This window comes from Colletotrichum fructicola, assembly GCF_000319635.2.
Source record: "Colletotrichum fructicola Nara gc5 chromosome Unknown KSG_Nara_v1_contig01, whole genome shotgun sequence".
Classification (NCBI taxonomy): domain Eukaryota; kingdom Fungi; phylum Ascomycota; class Sordariomycetes; order Glomerellales; family Glomerellaceae; genus Colletotrichum; species Colletotrichum fructicola.
Genome location: NW_027094051.1, coordinates 3,199,597 through 3,217,362, shown reverse-complemented (window position 1 = coordinate 3,217,362; position 17,766 = coordinate 3,199,597). Strand labels below are relative to the sequence as shown.

Here is a 17,766-nt window from a genome sequence, read left to right as displayed (position 1 = left end):
GTGCTTAAATGTCAGCAAACACAAATGAGACTCAGGGATATTTTGAACTGTCTCATTGAGGCCTGGCTCATTTTGCCCCTGGGAGCATTTATATCACCGTATTCGATGTATGCTGTATGTCTTGCTTCGGTATTATGGCGTAAGAGGGAGACAGCAGAATAACAGAACGCTTGCAGAGAACGATGGCGGGAGGTAGAACCATCGTTGTCGACCGTCTAATACTTGATCCAAGATCAAAGAGTTTCGGGGGAATCATGTCGAGATACTGGTCACGGATTCTCTTCAATAGGTTAGGTCTGTACATATGAGTCTACCAAGCCGTCGTGGCTTCGTCCTATACACCCGTTCTGTCTGCTGAAATGAGGAATATATCTAGCGGTCTACGCAACACCTCACTTTCAAGTCTCAGCCAGAACCGTAAGAACAAATGTATTAGTGTTGCAAGTCTACTTCTCGAAATACGAAAGCCAGTCTATCCTTGACTCCCTCCGCTTGATTAAATGATCTACAAATCCGATTTGAGGATCGACCCGTCCATTATCGCTTTAGACTACACAAACCTAGGCAGGAAGCGACATGATGCGAGTCTCACGAATTTGAGCTCCCTCATGGCCAAGGTATCGCTCACTCGTGTACCTAGCTGCAATGTTAGTGAAGCCCCAAAAGAGAGCATTCTGCGAGCGCCACTTACGTGAAATGGAGGTTGCCAAGAGCAATAGTACGGCAAGCCTCAATGTATCTGAGCACTTCCTTGTCCACACTTTCACCCCAAACTGGCAGTTCCGCTAAGGCCCTGTACCATGATCGGTAGCACTCCAGTATCATATCACCAATCTGATCAATGGCTTCCTGTTCGCTAAAGCCTTGGGCCCTGAGCAGCAAGATGAGGTTATGCTCACCTCCTTGTTCCTATGTGATTTCTCGTCAGTATGGGCTCCGCGTAACGTCTGGCCAGACCAGACAACTCACCAAGTCTTTGCGATATGACAGAATGTCGTTGACACTGAAATGTGTTAGTGAGATACAATATATAAGGCAACTTTACTCACAAGATGACAAGATCGGCCGAGACACGTTCACATTCTCGCACGGACGGATGGCCAAGGTACTTTTGTGAGATGTTGATGCCATGAGCGTACCTTCATAGCAACTGCTTAGCAGGCTTATGACGAAAAGATGAGAGTGACTATTACTCGACAAGGGCAAATGATGGCTCTGTTCCAATCGTAGCACGTCGGAAGTTCATGTACTCATCAATAGTGAGTGTGAAGGCGGATTGCGAATGTGCCACCTTCACTTGGCCGAGAAGTCCATCAAAGTACATCTTGTGGGAAACTTTCCAATGCTCTTGCAAGTCTAGAGAAGTAATTCAGTGAGAAGAACGAAGTTGCACTTGATATTGTCTCATCATACCTTCGGATGATCTCTGTCGATCTGTTAGCCGAGTGAAAACATGCGTGGACGGTTTACCTTGGTAAATGACGTACCTTCTTCACACGATCCCAGGTCGTCTGAAAGACATATCTGATCGGGTTCTCATGTTGCTGCACCGGTGGGTTCCGGTCCTCCAGGATGGCCCAGTGAGCATCCAACTCTTCCTTGGCTTTGACTGGGTCGTTTTTAAGGTGACCCTCATCAAATTCTACATGGTGTCAGTCGCGGTGAGAAGCAGATACATGAAAAGTACATACGGTCATCAAAGATGAATACCTATGTTAACAATCAAGGTCAGTCACGCATGAAGGGAAGTGTGATAGCACTGTTACTTACCCAATTGTGCCAGTCGACCATCATGCGAAGGGCCTCTGTGTCAGCATATGGAGCCGAAAGCGCGCACATCAGAGCAAAATCAGCTTTGACGTTCTTCTTGGCTGCGGTCTCATCAAATTGGAACACCCTAGACGACGTCTTAGTTCGAGATGTTTGTAGGAGGGTAGGTAGGTATCGGCTCACTCCTTGATCCAATTGTCTGCCTCAAGCTTGACCTTCTCATAGTTGGCGTTGACAACAGGTTCAGTTGAGAGAATTGAGGAACATAGATCCGGAATGCGCACGGATTTGCGTGCTGAACTGACACGCCCCTTTATGAAGGAAAGGTTGGGTGAGATAGATTCATCATCCGATTCAGGGGGTGTGCTCGAGGTATCCGGAGACCCAAGAACGTACTCAACGGGGGACGAAACCCCATACTCGCTCGCATTCGACGGCATGTTGTTAAGAGAATATTGAGGGATCTTGAATGTTTGAGCTGCACTCATGTAACTGATAAAGATATGAATGTCCAGTTTTCGACGATGGTCTTGGGAAAGCACAACTGAGGCAGGAAACTCGAGTCCATATATAGTTGAGATAAGAACGAAAGGCTGGGGGCTTCATCATTGTCCTTGGTCTGTCTGCCTAACAGCGCCTCCGTGACCCCATCCACATCTTTCTGTCATTTTCTTGGACGCTCAGAAATACTCAGAAATCACAATAGCACCAACACAATATCTCACCAAGGCTGTTGAGCCCCCCACTGCTGGGATCCCCACATCCATCTTTCTTCAGCAGTCGGGGCAACTCGGCCCCCAACTGCTTCTTCCGGGGGCGTCAGAATGGAGCCTCTTTTGACCCGGAACGCCCGAACCACAGAACTCACGTCATCTCAACCTCTTGTGCCGCAGGAGTTCGTTGCCCTCAAATAGGCTTATCTTATCCTCATGACTCGTAAGTTTCTTGGTTTCTGACGGATGATTGCAACTATGAACCGAAAAGAGCTGAATGGAACTGATGTGTAACTTCGTCCAGCTGCCTTTAGTAGCAAGTGGCTGCAATACAAGCCACATATTGAATGGCACCAATAATCCTGCAGGATCGGTTAGATTTGCCATAAAGCTGAAGTTGCACTTGTGCATGGAAGAGACAGCATAAAAAATGGTCAGTGGCCTAGCAAACACGACGGAGGAATATTCTAAGGTACACTTTCCTGCTAAATCAAGAAATATGTAAAATTCCAAGCCTATTGCGATAAAATTCATGCAAGAATGAAGTCATGGTACACCTACTGGGAGCCGAGTAAGCAAGGCTTCAGGTGAGATATCTCTCATGGGCATTGGAAAGCTGAAGCACAGCACGAGATCTTGTCCACGTGCCCGGTGAGTCAGAATTGATGCAAGGCCTTTGATAATCTATTGATTCCCAACTTTCTAGACTCGGCCATCAGAAATTGATTGTAATGGAGCAATTCGCAGAGGGTGCCCAGAAACCGGAACAGACTCTGCCGCATATGGGGCATTGGGAGAAACCCCGGTCAGATACGTGCGAAAAGGGAAAATGCTTCGGCTCCCTTACGCCAAGAAATTTGTAACGAGCCAATGAGAGCATCTACATGTGTTCTGTGTTGGTACAATATTGCCTTACTGCTGAAGGCGCAGCCCCGTTGCGACCATGGAGGCAGAAATCTGGCTGTTGGTTGAGAGAAAACAACTGTCAGCGTGCGATAGCTGAAGCCTGAAGATGGACGTCTGCCGGGGTCTCGGGGGCGGCGGATCAAAGTCTGTTCTTTCTTCTGGGGATAAAATGATCCTGCATTGAGAGGTGGAGTTGATGCTGCAGAACGATTGCCTAATGCATCGACACTGTCCGAACCAACCAAACAGGCCGCATTACCAGTTGTAGTCGTCGGGGGAAGTGAAGCAAATATATTGTGATTGGCAGTGTTAGTCGCCAGAACAGCCCGAAACCAATGCAAAGATGCGGGGGATGTCATACAAGAAGTGTCACATTGCATTCATACCGCATGGATATTGCAGAGAAGATGTCTTGGAAATACACGTGAGGGGTTAAAGAGCTTTCCACAGACAGTTTAATAAAGTCGTCAGTGCCATTCCCGTGTTTTCTTTTTGAGAATTCCATCCGGTCTTTGGCTTGGGTTGAACTATCTTGGTAGCTTTAGACAAGTTCAATTACATTTCTGTTGGTTTTCTTTTTGCATGCATGAACTCCTGTCTTAGCCCTTGACCATGGCTCTGACATATTCTGTGTCGGGCGGCATCCAGATGCTTTTGGTGGGGGGTTTGCTGTATTCTATCGGGCTACTGTTCTACAGGCTCTTCTTCCATCCTCTCAGAAAGATCCCCGGACCTTGGTACGCCGCAGCGACGAGCTGGTACGAATTTTACTACGACGTTGTTCTGGACGGCCAGCTTGTCAGGCAATACCCGATTCTGCATGACAAATATGGTGAGTGATGCGGACGCCAGGCTAAAGAAATACGGTGCTTACAATGCAATTCGTGCAGGGCCTGTGATCCGCATCTCTCCCGACCGCATACACGTTAGCGATCCCAGCTTTTTCAGGGAGTGAGTTCTGTTCCTGAGGAACTACCAAAGAAGCGACTCATTTCGTCAACAGGGTTTATGCGAATAACAGCCGATATCTCAAAGATTCGGGTTTCTACCAGGCTTTCGGCACGTTGAAATACTCCATCGTTATGCTTATTGACCCGGAAGAGCACAAGCAGCGAAGAAACACCGTCAAGTCCCTTTTCTCGACCAGACAAATGGATCAGCTGGCTCCTTCGATTTTGGATGTTGTCAGGAGGGCTATGAATAGGGCACAGAGATCTTACGACGGAGGAGCCCCGCTGAACATTCAGGCCTTGTGGTCGTCCGTCACAGCAGGTCTTAACATGACAGGTGGAGGAAAAAGCTTCGCTAAGTTGTATAAAGGTTGACACGATCATGTCTGTTCTGTTTGATCGGCAAATGAATTTCGTGGACTCAGACGAGGAGATGCCCCCTTTTCTGGACGCCATGACGAAATTTGCAGACAACTTTCTTCTCACGAAACACTTCCCCCTGATGAACCGCCTCGCCGTTGGCTTGCCAATGAGCATAGCTGGTATGATAATACCAGGATTCGCCGCTTTCCGCAAGGTAAACCACCAAAACTCTAGAGATTGACTTTCCACTGACTTGAGATACCAGCAATGCTCGGAATGGATTGGGGAAATCGAAGAAAAGCAAGCTAAAGGCTTGACAACAGCGTCTGATGGACGGCCCACTTACTTTGACCTGCTGCTCCGCTCCAATGCTAAAATGCCCAATGGGCTGAACAGAGAGGCGCTTGTAGACGAGGCTTTTGTACTTTGCTTTGCTGGTACCGACACTACAGGTATTGGTCTCAGTCTCGGGACCTACTATCTTCTGAAGAACCCTGAGAAGCTGAACAAGATGCTCGACGAGTTGAAGACGGTGAAGACAAATGCCGAGGGACTTTTCGAGTACCGCGAACTTTGCAATCTCCCATACCTGGTCAGTAACTCGGCCCAGTCGCCCATAATCCCATGCTGACCTCCCCCTTGACCGCTGTGTGCAAAGAGATTCTTCGCTTGTCTTCACCAGTGCCCGGAATCACCCCCCGCAGAGTTCCTGCTGGAGGTGTATACGTCGCCGGTCATTTCCTTACGGGAGGGGTGAGTTTACAGACTGCTGCTTGTTGATCTCATTACTCAACTCTCAAACAGTCGACCGTATCTCAAGCGATCAGAACCATCCACGACAACCCGGATATCTTTCCGGAGCCAGAAAGGTTCATCCCAGAGCGTTGGCTCGGAGAGAATGGATGGGAGCTGGAGAAGTGGTTCGTTCCCTTCAGTAAAGGGACACGCGCTTGCATAGGACTGAAGTGAGTGCTCATCGTTGGCTAAGTTCATTTGGAGAGACTGACACTTCAAAGCGTCGCTTACACGGAGATGTATCTCTGTCTTGCCAACTTGTTCACCCGCTTCAATATGAGTTTGTACAAGACAGACGATAATACGACACAGTGGGCGGATGGTCCTGCGGCTAGAATTCGCGAAAGTGTCAAAGTCAACATTGATTCGATCAAGATGTAGTTGCTTCAAAACTTTACCACTGGTATGTCTTTGGGCTATTTGTTACTGAGTTGCGATCGAATAAGCCAATAAGCTGCATAAAGATGTAGAGCTGCGAGGGTTTTCTTCGGTGTTCCATTGCCTGTCAAACGTCTTGTGCCAGATTCTGTGCTGCTCACACCTCTTCTCTTGGCAGCGTGCATACAGCTACGCAGTCGAATTCTCAGCGGCCAGTAATATCTGGAATTTAGCGGTATAAATCATGCCAACATCCGTTTGCTTCTGCAATGTAACGTCCGTCACCCACTTTTGGCCACCCCCCACATTTGGCCATCCCAAAAATGCCTCACCGCCATGATGACCACCAACTTCAATCTTCCACAACTTCACCAATTTTACTCCAATCGCCTTCATCTTTCGTATATATCTTCTTTTAATCAAGATGCCTCAATATACCGAAGATGACATCAACCAGGCTCTTGAAGCCATTGCACGCGGTACCAGCGTAAAAAAAGCTGCATTTGAATGGGGTATACCACGATCAACGCTGAAAAATCGTATGAAGGGTCATCAGGCAAGGGATATAGCCTTTTCTGATCTGCAAAGGCTCTCTGCAAGCCAGGAAAGTGTTACGACCCGTTATGCATGGATAACAGTTAACCGACCCACTCGGGCGTCGGGCGGCTAGGACAGGACATTTGTACTCTGCAGGATCACGGGAACAACAGGGACTCACTCAGGAACGGAAGAACTATGGTACAGGTCACGTGATGATAAGGAATGAGCATAGATAAGGGACCCACAGTGAGCGCTCAGTGGAGACTAGAATGAGCGCTCATCCCACTCTAGAATGAGCGCTCATAGTGACAAGGGACACAGCGCTCATGAACAAGCAGAACTGTTCATATACGACTTATATATATAGTATGACCCTGAGCCTGGCTCATGGTCAGACTTCCATAGCTCTTCAGCAATCAACTTAGTATTCATCCTCAGGATACTCTCAGCTTACCTTCACTGCGAATTACTTGTTGAGTCTGAGACTGATCACCTTAGCCTCTGAAGATCTGTGTTACGGTCAGCTATCCGACAGTAGGGTCTGCTAACAGAAGCTGGGGATTGACACGTTATAACAGTACACTGAGGTCGTGGTCTGGGTAGTAGGTCGTAGGCTGATAGTAGATCGGTCGTCAGAGGCTAAGGTGATCAGTCTTAGGCTCAACAAGTAATTCGCAGTGAAGGTAAGCTGAGAGTATCCGTGAGGATGAATACTAAGTTGATTGCTGAAGAGCTATGGAAGTCTGACCATGAGCCAGGCTCAGGTCATACTATATACAAGTTCTGCACAGTATCTCTTGTGGTGGCTATGTAGGATATCCGTGCTATCCAACATATCCATGGATAGCTGGGATAGCGGACATATCCAACATATCCATCTTTGCCCTGTATCCGTGCTGTTCCCGAAGTCACGTGACCTGTACCATAGTTCTTCCTTTCCCGATGGTTCCTGGTTACACCTGTGTTACTGCTTACATATGTTCTGTGTTAGCCGCCGAGATGCCAGGCGGGGCTGTTCCAACGTGTCATGCCTGTCGGGTCGTAACAATCTGATCTACTGTTAGCCTACGACCTATGACCCAGACCACGACCAAGTGTACTGTTATTACGTCTCAATCTCCAGCTTCTGTTAGCAGACCCTACTGTCGGATAGCTGACCGTAACATGTATACCCTAGTATATTTTACTTCCCAATGCCTTATTCACGCCATGTGTTGCTAACGTCGTTTCCAAACAGAGTCTTGCCTCGTCAACCACTAGCTTAGCCGACTCAATCCGCGACTATGTTTTCGAAAATGGCAGAACATACCATCGCTACAAGGAAGGGAGTAAGAGACTCCTGTCCGTTTCCATTTTCCCGGCGACACTACTCACAGAAACATCTAGAATACAACATGCCAAACGACGAACGTGAGAACGATAGAATGGGTAAGAACTCCCAGCCAAATCTCTCGTTGTGCCACGATTTCGTGACTTAACAAGAGACTCTTTTACAGACATGCAACATCACATGTTCCTCATGACACTCGGCGGGCGTCTGGGTATCTCTCCGCCTTGTCAGCCGGGTGCACATATTCAACGTGCTCTCGACGTAGGCACTGGCACTGGCATTTAGGCCATCCAATATGCAGAAGATCATCCCGAGGTCGAGGTATTTTACACCGATGAATAATCCTAAATCGTACTTTGTCAAAGAGCTAATTTGCATTGTCTTCAGGTGTACGGCGTAGATCTGTCTCCAACCCAGCCAGATTTGTACGGTGAATATGAAGCGAGCAGAAAGAGAAAGACTGACAGATGTTTCTTAGCGTCGTACCAAACGTCAAATTTGAAATTGACGATATCGATGAGGAATGGACCTACTCGCAACCGTTCGACTACGTCCACAGTCGCTTCATGACCTCTAGCGTTTCCAGCTGGAAAGAGTATTTGACAAAGTGCTACGAGTACGCCACCCACGCTCTTGAAGACGTTTTCGACCTTTGACTGCATTTATTCATTGTTGAACATCGCATCACTCACAACATGGCAGTAATCTGGCTCCTGGAGGCTATGTAGAACTCCAAGAGGCCGAGATGGACCCCCAAGCCGATGACGGCTCGTTCCCGCCGGACTGTGCACTCGCCCGTTTCGCTATCCTATTAAAGGAGGCCGCCTCCAAATTTGGCCGCGTCTTCATCGAGCCGCCTAAACTCAAGCCACTGATGGCGGAGGTTGGTTTCGAGGACGTGACCCTTGTCCGATACAAGTGGCCAATCAACGACTGGCCCAAGGACCCCCGATGGAAGGAGCTCGGAGCTTGGAACCTCGAGAACAACCTCGGCGCTGCTGAGAGTCTCGCCATGGCACCGCTCACTAGAGCACATGAGTGGAGCCGTACTGAAGTTGAGGTGTTTCTTACAGAGGTTCGGCAGGACTTGAGAAACAGGGCCATCCACGGATACTTTCCACTGTAAGCTACCATGCACACTCGCGTTGGGAGCTTTCCACAGTGAAGACTGACAGAGCTATCATCAGGTATTTCATCTACGGTCGAAAGCCACTGTAGACGGATGATCTTGCCTAGAGGGAGCACTACTTCCAGTCAGGTCTTGACTCTTGTGCGCACTGCATTCTTCTGCTGCACACGATTGTGTATTTAAATGGCGCGAGTAGAGACAGAGGATGTGGACGCCTCGCTTGCAATGGATCCAGGCCCGTTCCCTCACTGCATAACACTAATGCAAGCCGCCAGAATTGAGCGAGTAGGATCCGACGGAAAGAGTCCTAATCATGCAGGTTGCCGTTAACTTCACTGCAATTTAATATCGTCCTGAAGGTATGTCCGCTGTGCGAGCTCTCTGGGCCATATTGAATGAGCAAAAGGCGATGCAATTGTTGGGGCCGACATACATACCTACATGTATGTACTTCTATCTTTCCATAAGAACTTGGACGGCTTGTCCACTTCACCTATTCAGGTCTAAACAGATTCCTTACTTGTCTCGCATTTGTTGCTTTCTCTGAAAGATTCGCGTATTTTCTAGCTCTATTAGGATACGCACGAGTGTTTGTTTCTCCACGCCTGGCTGTTAGAGATCTTGATTGCCATTGTCCATCATGGTCATCGCCCCTCAGCGCTATCTCCCGTCTATTGATGCTGTTGTATTCAATATAGGTCCGTCGGAAGATTTCTTTCCAATATGAATTGAGAATAACCAACGAGCTGGATGGTGAAGCCCAATATTCCCTTGAATCGAATCCAACGGCAGTGGATCAAAGCAGATTGTTTGTGGCCAGACTTCAAAATAAATCGCCGATCATCTTTTATATGTCTCTTATCCAAGCCTGCACACCCTTGGCTGTGGAATTGACTGTCAAGACAGTATATTAATCCATGGAGATCATGATTCCTGCTATCGTCAACCACAATGAGTCCAGCTTCTGTCCTTGGACCTTCTGGCTTTCTCACGAGGTGTTTTAATCAGTGTGAGACCGCACACCACGCTTAAGGTAGTCAAAGTCACATCTCTTCATCGGAAATGTGCAGCCCTCCTTGAGTATTATTCTGAATGTCGCGCGGACGACAGCACCGCGGTGAAGTAATCCAAGGGGCAATTCAAAGAGTAATACTCGAACATCGTGCTGCACCTTACAGCCAGCCAGCATCCCTTGATAGTATACTACTGAGACTTTAGGGGTAAATAGCCAGCACAGAAAGGATTGCTGCAGATTAGAGACTGGCTGTCAACCTCAATTCTTTAAATAGGTGGCCCAGCAATGTCAAATGACGATGACATATTGTGAGGCTGTCAAAACATTCCAAGCTCTGTGAAAGTATATGAAAGACGCTTAACCAACATGCGTATGCACCATTCCTTGTCCTGGGCACTTCAGCATCAGCGAAGTACAATCAGGACACTGCCTTCTTCAAAGAGAAAGTCAAAGCATCATAAGAAATGGGCATATTGAGCTTATCCCGAAACTTAAAAGAAGCATAATGCTAAAACAAGCGAGGGTATATCTTGCAAACAAACAAGTCGCTTCCAAGGGGGGTATCATTTCAAATCCCAACTCCGAGAACAGAACTCAAGAAATCACCTCTCAAACCTCCCGTACCATTCCTGCTCCTCCTCAACATGCGCCCGATACACCTTCCTCAACTCCTCCAGCCCCGCCTCGTTCTCCCTCTCCCGCTCCCTCATCCTCGCCGCCGCCGGCCCGCTCCCTACCGCATCGATCCCAACCAACGCCTCCGCCTCGATCCGCGACACGAACCGCCCGTCCCGCAGGAACAGCCCCGGGTGGCACCCTACCAGCGCCATGAGCGCGTACGCAACCAGCAGCCCCTCCAGCCCGACGAACAGACCCTCGCCATCCTTCGCGGAGACGCCCCCCGCGTACTCCGCCACCCGGAAGCACAGCCGCCCGAAGAGGACCGCCATCGCCGACGGCACGGCCATCGCGAAGATGCGGAAACGCCGCGGGAGCGGGACGTAGCCCGCGTCGCGGTGGAACGTGGTGTATCCGTACCGGCGGTACGAGAGCGCCGCGCGGACGAGGACGGAGGCGAGCAGGAGTGCGGCGGCGATGAGGGTCGCGAGCTGGAGTGCGAGCCCGGCTGTGACGAGCTTGGCGCCGGCGGGGGTGGGGGTATAAGAGGGCGTTTTTGTGTCGGTGAGGATGGCGGAGGGGGCGCTGCTGAAGCTGAGGGCGAGGCCGGCGAGCTGGAGTGTGAGGGCGAGGAGGTCTGCGGGGAGGAGGAGGGCGGCGTAGAGGCGTGCTGGGAGGATGGAGTGTTCTGTGCCGAGGGTGTGGACCATGGGGCCGAGGGAGACGTAGATGCTGGATGGAGTTTGTTAGCAGCCGGTCATAAGGTAGTCTGAAATATGGGGGAAGGGAGAAAGCCTACCTTGACGTGAGGAAGACAGGGGCGATAGTGAGAAGTGCTTTGCCTTGCATGAAGGGGTACATCGCCCAGGGATCGCTCCAGCCCGCGAGACGGTCCGCCCAGCCGATGATCTCAAGCGCGCATGCCAGTGTGACTAACATGGCGAACGGCACCGTCGCCGAGTGTTTCTGTTGTTGTGTCTGGGAGGCTCGGACTGTGATGGCCGCGTTGGCGATGAGGCAGATTGAGGAGATGGCGATGAAGATGACGGGGGCCTCTTGGCTGGGCCGGTAGCCGTAGGGAGACGTCGAGACGGAACATGTTGTTAGGGCGCAGGGCTGTGACATGTTTGCGACCTTGCAGTTTGTCGTCTATTGGGATGTTGTGATATGACACAACGAGGAGGCGTGATCAAGATGGTAGTGAGATGGCATTCGAAGAGGCGGCTCGGTGGTCAGACAAAAGACTGGAGAAGGGTTGCACTCGTGCTGTCTCTATATTGGATGCCTAGTAGTCTTTATACGCTCGCGACATCGAGGCTTCGACAGAATGCCCGTACCAGACCGTTGGGAAAATCATCGTGGCCGTGTCTCCCTGACCGTCGCCGACCCGATCCCGCGGTACGTTGGTTGGGTGCTATTGTTAGAAACAACGGACATGCAGTGAGCAAAAAGAGACAGATTCCTGCGGGGGAAAACACACTGGAAGGAAGTGGCAGTGGCAGCAGATCCCCACACCCCCGGCGCCGGGCGTGCTGCGCAAAAATAGTGGGGACCCGGCCGGGCATGCTCGCCGGGGCGTCGTCTCTGGCTTTAGGCACCCGGCAATCGGACCTAAGTATTAATGGAGCATCTCTCTGTAGCCTTTGTATCCACATCTTCGCAATTTGAGACCCGGAGCCAGTCTCCTCTTTCACGAAGCTTGAAATGAACGTCTTTCTGGATCATAATGGCAGCCTGGGCTAGCCCCAGCAATTAAGCTTATTCAGGTGTTTTCCCAACACGTTGCCCCCTGTTCGTTGCAAATAGCGGCTGCCTACAGCGGAGTAGGGACAAGCACCAACAATACATTGGGAGCTTGCTGCGGCGCGGCACAATCACCTTGGCGTCTGTCTGTCTGTCTCTCTCTTCCTCTTCCCCGCGCCAATGCTGCTTACCGCCTGTCGCGCTCAGCCTCCTAGCCGGATTCCCAAACCTCTCATTCGCTTGACCGGCCCCGGGGAGATGAAAAATGTTTGTTGGTTGGTCTTTCTCACGCGCAGCACTGCCTGCTTCTGTGTTCCCGCGAACGGCGGCAAAACTGCACTTTTCTTTTTATTCTTATCTGCGGTGTGCCGGTTGCTTGGTTTTCGGTCTATCAGCTTGAGGGATGCTTGACCGAGAGGGCCCGACGTCATCCTTGTTGGTTCGCTCACATGGTGAGCGGCTTCCGACACTTGCTGCCTTGCTATCGCCAAAGTGCGCAGTCATCGTCGTTGTTAAAGCCTCTTCCACCGCGCGGGCATTCAGTCTCGTCGCTTGCGACAGGACCAAGTTCACAGGTAATGGCGGTGAGATGGGAGTATATCTTTGAAAACATTATAATTATGTACTATTGAAGATTGCCAAGGCCGGCTAAAGTCGTGGAGGAGATTTACCCATCCTCGGTTTTCCATAGTCATGAGTATCTGTATTCCTCCCCAAATTCCTTTTCATAAACGAAGGTGTTCATCCAAGGCGCAAAAGCGCCACCCAATAAATCTCTACTCCGAAGCATAGTTCGCTTGAAATCAAAAAAAGAGGTATCTGGCACTAATCTAAAGTCTTAAGAAGGGAAGGGACGGACAGAACTGCCCGGTGTAATGACGGGTTTACACGCCGGGGCGGGTGAACATAGAGCCTTGGGGCCAGTTGCCCAGACCGGCGGGGTCACCACCGATGCGGACGTAGACGCCGATGCCTGGCATGCCGTTGTCGATGACGAAGAACTGGTACCAACCCGGAGGCGCGACACCGGCGTTGGGCGGCGCGGTGACAGTGCAGCTCAAGGCGCCGCACGAGACGGCAGGGAAGATTGTGCGGGCGCCCATGGAGTTACCGTGGGTCGAGGACACGGCACCGAGAAGGGAAACCTTGATTACGCCGTTGGGCTGGTGTCCAAGGGAGAAAGTGACAGTTTGACCATACGTCCAGTCGGTGTTGGTAACATTGAACGTCGGGCGCGGCTTGCCGCTCAGGAGGTACGGAGGGCTGAACTTCTCGACGCGATACTCCTGAGGGTTGACGCCATCTTCAGGGTCGGAACCACTGACCAGAACACTGCCGTCAAGCAGGGTGATGGACTCGGAGTGGTAGAGACGGGAGATGGTGGTGTTGGCCATGACTGTGATGCGCGAGCCGACAGGCTTCTCGGGGTCGTACAGGAGGGCCATGTGGTTGGGGAAAGCAGCCAGGCCGAAGCCGGCGACACCTTGCATGGCACCGTTGTTGATCAGGTAAGTGCCGTCAGGAAGAGGCGCGATGCAAGACATGACACGGCGGGTGGGCATGCGCTCAATTGTCCAGGTTGGGTTGGTGGCCTCGGGCTGGATGGTGACACAGTTGTCCAGGACAATGTTGGCGCCAGCTCCAGAGCCACCGCAGATGAGGATGCCGAGCGGATCAGTGTAAGGAGCCTTCTGAGGCAGGAGGACAGCCGTGCCCTCAAGAGGATAGGAACGTCCTCCCAGAGGATTGTTGACCGAGCCTGGAATCTGGGGCAACAGAGTCTTGGTGGCGAAGGTGTTTCTGTCCAAGATTCTGGCCTCGTTCCAGTAGGCGACAAAGATGTCCTGGCTGGGCAGAACGGCGACGAATGGGTACAAGTTGTTGGGGTCGCTCTTCTGAAGCCAGTCCATGTAGAGAGGAGCAGTGCCCGTGTAGGGCAAGACCTCAATCGTAGGAACAGCTGCGCCGTTGGAACCTTCCTCGCCTCCAATAACCATGATGGAGCCGTTGGCCATGACGAGAGCGGACGGGTACCAGCGACCTTGCTGAAGCTTGAGAGAAGGGTCCTCCTGCCAGTCCGTGGTACCGTTCACGCCGGGAGATCCACTGGGGTTGTAGAGACGAACACCATAGGTAGAATCACCGGACCAACCTCCAATGTTCAACTGGCGACCGTTCTTGTCGGGGAGCGTGAGCCCGGCAGAGCAGAAGATATCCGTCTTGACGTGCATTTCTCTCCAGGCCTTGTTCAGATCGGGAGCCAGAACGGGGTCCAGCTCGTATGCGCCAGTCGAGTTGGGCGGGCCAGTTCCCCACTTCTCAAGGAAGGTGACCTTGCCTTTGATAGTCTCCATGGTCATCAAAGGAATGCACTTGCCGCCGATGAACAGATCGTAGCTTCCAGCATCATTGCCTGTGGCATAGGTCCAGTTGTACAGAGCCGGGCCGGTCCAGAAGTAAGTCGACATGACAGCGAGACCACCGCAAATGCCAGTAGCATTGCCGGCGCAGGAGATACTGCAACGAGATTCATCGACGAAGGTGGCACCGGCTGTTACAATGTTGGCAGGGTCACCGCAGTAGCACTCCTGGCCGTATTCAAGACCAGCTGCCATGTAGCCGAATTTGGCGCATGCGTCCAAGCACAAACCAGCCGTCATAGTACCAGCAAAGATGGTCTGCGTGGCAAAGGTTCGCTTGTTGTTGACGTTGTCCGTGACGCACCCTTCGTAGGTCCAAGAACCGTTGAGTCCACTGCGCTGAGGAGCCGGAGGTGCGTACGTCTGGGGAGTGCCCTTTGAGTAAATCGTCATGCGGTTGCCGCCTCCGCACATCTGGGCAGAGTTGCCGCCACAGGGAGTGTTGCAGCTGGTCTGGTCAGAGGCGACAACACCGCCACCGTAGATGGCGTTACCGCAGAAGCATTGAGTGTGATACTCGGAGCCAGAAACCGTATAGCCGTTGGCCGCGCAGTAGTTGACGCAGGACTGGACAGTCATTTTTGGGTCATCAGCAGCTTGGACGGGAAGGATACGGCCATTGGCGTTATCCACCCAGCAGCCCTGGTTCGTCCACCCAGCAGGGAAGCCGGTAGATGAGGGAGACGCCGTAGATGATGTTGCGGCGGTCGCCGATCCACTAGCGGACGAAGTCGACAATCCGACAGTCGAAGAGGAAGAGACGGACTGCTTGGCGGTGCCGATTGTGTACACGGAAAGGCGGTTGCCATTACCACAGTACTGGAACTTGTTGCCGGAGCAGGTCATGGAGCAGTCGCTCGAAGGGGCGATTGCGGAACCAGCGGAGAAGGTATTTCCACACCAGCACTCACGAGACCACTCCAAGCCTGCAAAAGTGTAACCAGCACCACCACAGAAAGCTACGCACTTCTCTATGGTCATGGCATCGTCGCCGAAGTTGGTTGAAGGGAGGGCGCGAGCGTTGGTGGCCTCGGTCTGGCATCCGTAGTAGTTCCAGTTGCCGACGGTCGCTGGTTGGCTAGGGCCGGTGGGTGTAGGGGTAGCAGAGCTGATGCTGCTGCTCGAGGAGCTGATCGCCGAGGTCGCGCTGGTGAGGGAGCTCACGAATGAGGAGCTAGAGCTGCTGATGATCGCAGCGGCGGTCAAACTGCTACTGGCCGAAGTGCTGGACACAGCAGAGCTGCTGCTAGTAGGAATGATGGTGCTGCTGGAAGAGAAAACAGAGCTGGAGCTGGAGCTGGAGCTGGACCTAATAGTGGAGCTGCTGGAAGAAGCGATCGAACTCGAGCTAGACGTCGAGGAGCTAGTCGGCGCCGCGCTTGATGTGGAAGATGGCAAGGGCAGGTACGAATGCTTGTAGTCATAGACGTTCAAGCGGTTGGGGCCACCGCAATACTCAGAAGAGTTACCGTTGCAAACCATGTTGCAGCCATCAACAACGGAAGCACCGCCATTTGCAGGGCTGTTACCGCAGTCTAAAACGCATTGTTAGGAAAATGTCATGACGACGAACATGACAAGAACTTACAGCACTCGCCGGCGTACTCAACACCCGCAAGGATGAAACCGAGGTTCTGGCAAGCGGCAGTGCACTTGGCAACAGTCATGGCGCCTGTGACGCCAACACCATTCGTGAGCGCGCGGCCACCTGTACCCTCGCTGTTACGATGTTAGCCTCAAGTTGTGGTGGGCAAAGCAATGTTGACTCACGAATAGCATCCGATGGAAGACCAATCACCAGGGCCAGGGTTGACCGAAGGCCCAACAATGAGGGAGGTATGGTAGAGCGTGAGACGATTGGGACCACCGCAAGGCTGGGTTGCGTTTCCATTGCAAGGGGTAGTGCAGTCGGCGTCGGCGGCCTGAATGCCGTTCTTGGCCAGAGCATTGCCGCAGTAACATTCGCCATAGTACTCGGTTCCGGCGTAGGCGAAGCCCTTGCTGAAGCAGAATTGCGTGCATAGCTCGTTCGTCATCGTGTTGCCGTTGGTAGTGGCATCGCTGATAGTTCGGCCAACATCGCTAGATCCCAGTCAGTAAGTCGCTCTGGTTCAACAGACAGGTCCCGTACACATAGCAACCCTGAAGTTGGTATCCATTTGACGTGGTTGGGGGAGCTTGGAGGGCTCGCTTGTGCAGGCCCGGGGAATAAGCCGCAGCATTTGCAAGAGAGAACGTGGAAGCAATAACGAATGTCAACTGTGAGGCCCTCATGGTAACGAGTGTGTGCCAAGAGGCAGAAACCAACACAAAAGCAAGTAAAAGAGTGTAAAGGAGTGGGTGGTGAGGTGGAAGAGAACAATTCGTGATGGTCCGGGAACCATGAAGCTATATATTCTCTCGACTCAAAGCGCAGGCGAACCTGAAGTGACGGGAGGCCAAAGCGAACATAGAGAAGCATTAGACGCGGATAGACCTAACTAGGCTCCGGCCGTGACCTCTCACTTGGGAGATGTGATCTCCTCCATCGTACACTAGGGGGCAACGAGAGAAGTCCATTGGGAGAGGGGCCATGGGCGGGACTAGAGGATGCCATGCTCGCATGGGGCTTGCTAAGAAACCAGCAAGGCTAGCCGGGCGAGCTAGGCGACCACGAATTGCGCTTGCAAGGCGTGGTGTGTAAAGCAAATCAAATGGGCGAGACGCGGGTACTTCGTCCCTCGCATGGCTTCCGTGGTGTGGGAAGGGCTTGGGGCGGGATAGATGGGTGAGACGGCGAGACTTGGGCTGAGAGCGAGACAAGAACCGATGCTGGCCAACGGCCTGGGGTGAGCTGAAGTTGGAAGATGGTTCTCCGGACAGAAAACGAACATGTCTGGGCGCTAAACCATTAATAGCACCCCATCTCTTTGTGCCAGAGCCCTACCCCAAGGCCCCGTCAGCCGCCGTTGAGCGTTGTTAGGGGTGCCGTTGTGCCGTTGTCGCCCTCAGCCTGAACTTGACCATCAGCATAGTATGTCTCTTTCACTCAGCTCAAGTGAACCGTATCGTGAAGCTGCCCAGCAACACGAGAAGCCATACCACTTGAGAGATCAA

General features: G+C 51.9%; 5 protein-coding genes across 5 annotated transcripts; 2 read left to right on the top strand and 3 right to left on the bottom strand.

Annotated features, from left to right (window-relative positions):
* Window positions 1-560: 560 nt before the first annotated feature.
* Window positions 561-2,210, bottom strand: BOT2-5 (Presilphiperfolan-8-beta-ol synthase; the record flags this gene model as incomplete). The annotated part of the gene is made up of 10 exons (XM_032019990.1): window positions 561-636; window positions 692-909; window positions 970-1,003; window positions 1,050-1,139; window positions 1,194-1,356; window positions 1,414-1,426; window positions 1,488-1,642; window positions 1,692-1,710; window positions 1,771-1,897; window positions 1,954-2,210. 10 exons carry the CDS (start codon window positions 2,208-2,210, stop codon window positions 561-563), a joined length of 1,152 nt encoding a protein of 383 aa, XP_031882884.1.
* A 1,791-nt stretch (window positions 2,211-4,001) lies between these two features.
* On the top strand, window positions 4,002-5,878 carry BOT1-1 (Cytochrome P450 monooxygenase BOT1; the record flags this gene model as incomplete). Its single annotated transcript, XM_066150746.1, has 8 exons — window positions 4,002-4,221; window positions 4,280-4,340; window positions 4,393-4,676; window positions 4,810-4,916; window positions 4,968-5,298; window positions 5,361-5,455; window positions 5,507-5,667; window positions 5,719-5,878. 8 exons carry the CDS (start codon window positions 4,002-4,004, stop codon window positions 5,876-5,878), a joined length of 1,419 nt encoding a protein of 472 aa, XP_066009618.1.
* Window positions 5,879-7,579: 1,701 nt separating this feature from the next.
* Window positions 7,580-8,963, top strand: tdiE-6 (putative methyltransferase tdiE; the record flags this gene model as incomplete). The annotated part of the gene is made up of 9 exons (XM_066150745.1): window positions 7,580-7,591; window positions 7,653-7,743; window positions 7,802-7,843; window positions 7,912-7,956; window positions 8,047-8,066; window positions 8,133-8,170; window positions 8,224-8,361; window positions 8,448-8,867; window positions 8,933-8,963. The coding sequence occupies 9 exons, from the start codon at window positions 7,580-7,582 to the stop codon at window positions 8,961-8,963; spliced, it is 837 nt and encodes a 278-aa protein (XP_066009619.1).
* A 1,528-nt stretch (window positions 8,964-10,491) lies between these two features.
* Window positions 10,492-11,632, bottom strand: RSB1-5 (Sphingoid long-chain base transporter RSB1; the record flags this gene model as incomplete). The annotated part of the gene is made up of 2 exons (XM_032019993.1): window positions 10,492-11,239; window positions 11,307-11,632. 2 exons carry the CDS (start codon window positions 11,630-11,632, stop codon window positions 10,492-10,494), a joined length of 1,074 nt encoding a protein of 357 aa, XP_031882891.1.
* A 1,502-nt stretch (window positions 11,633-13,134) lies between these two features.
* CGGC5_v000933 (WSC domain-containing protein) lies at window positions 13,135-16,944 on the bottom strand (the record flags this gene model as incomplete). Its single annotated transcript, XM_032019995.1, has 4 exons — window positions 13,135-16,205; window positions 16,259-16,389; window positions 16,441-16,752; window positions 16,802-16,944. 4 exons carry the CDS (start codon window positions 16,942-16,944, stop codon window positions 13,135-13,137), a joined length of 3,657 nt encoding a protein of 1,218 aa, XP_031882916.1.
* Window positions 16,945-17,766: the final 822 nt, after the last annotated feature.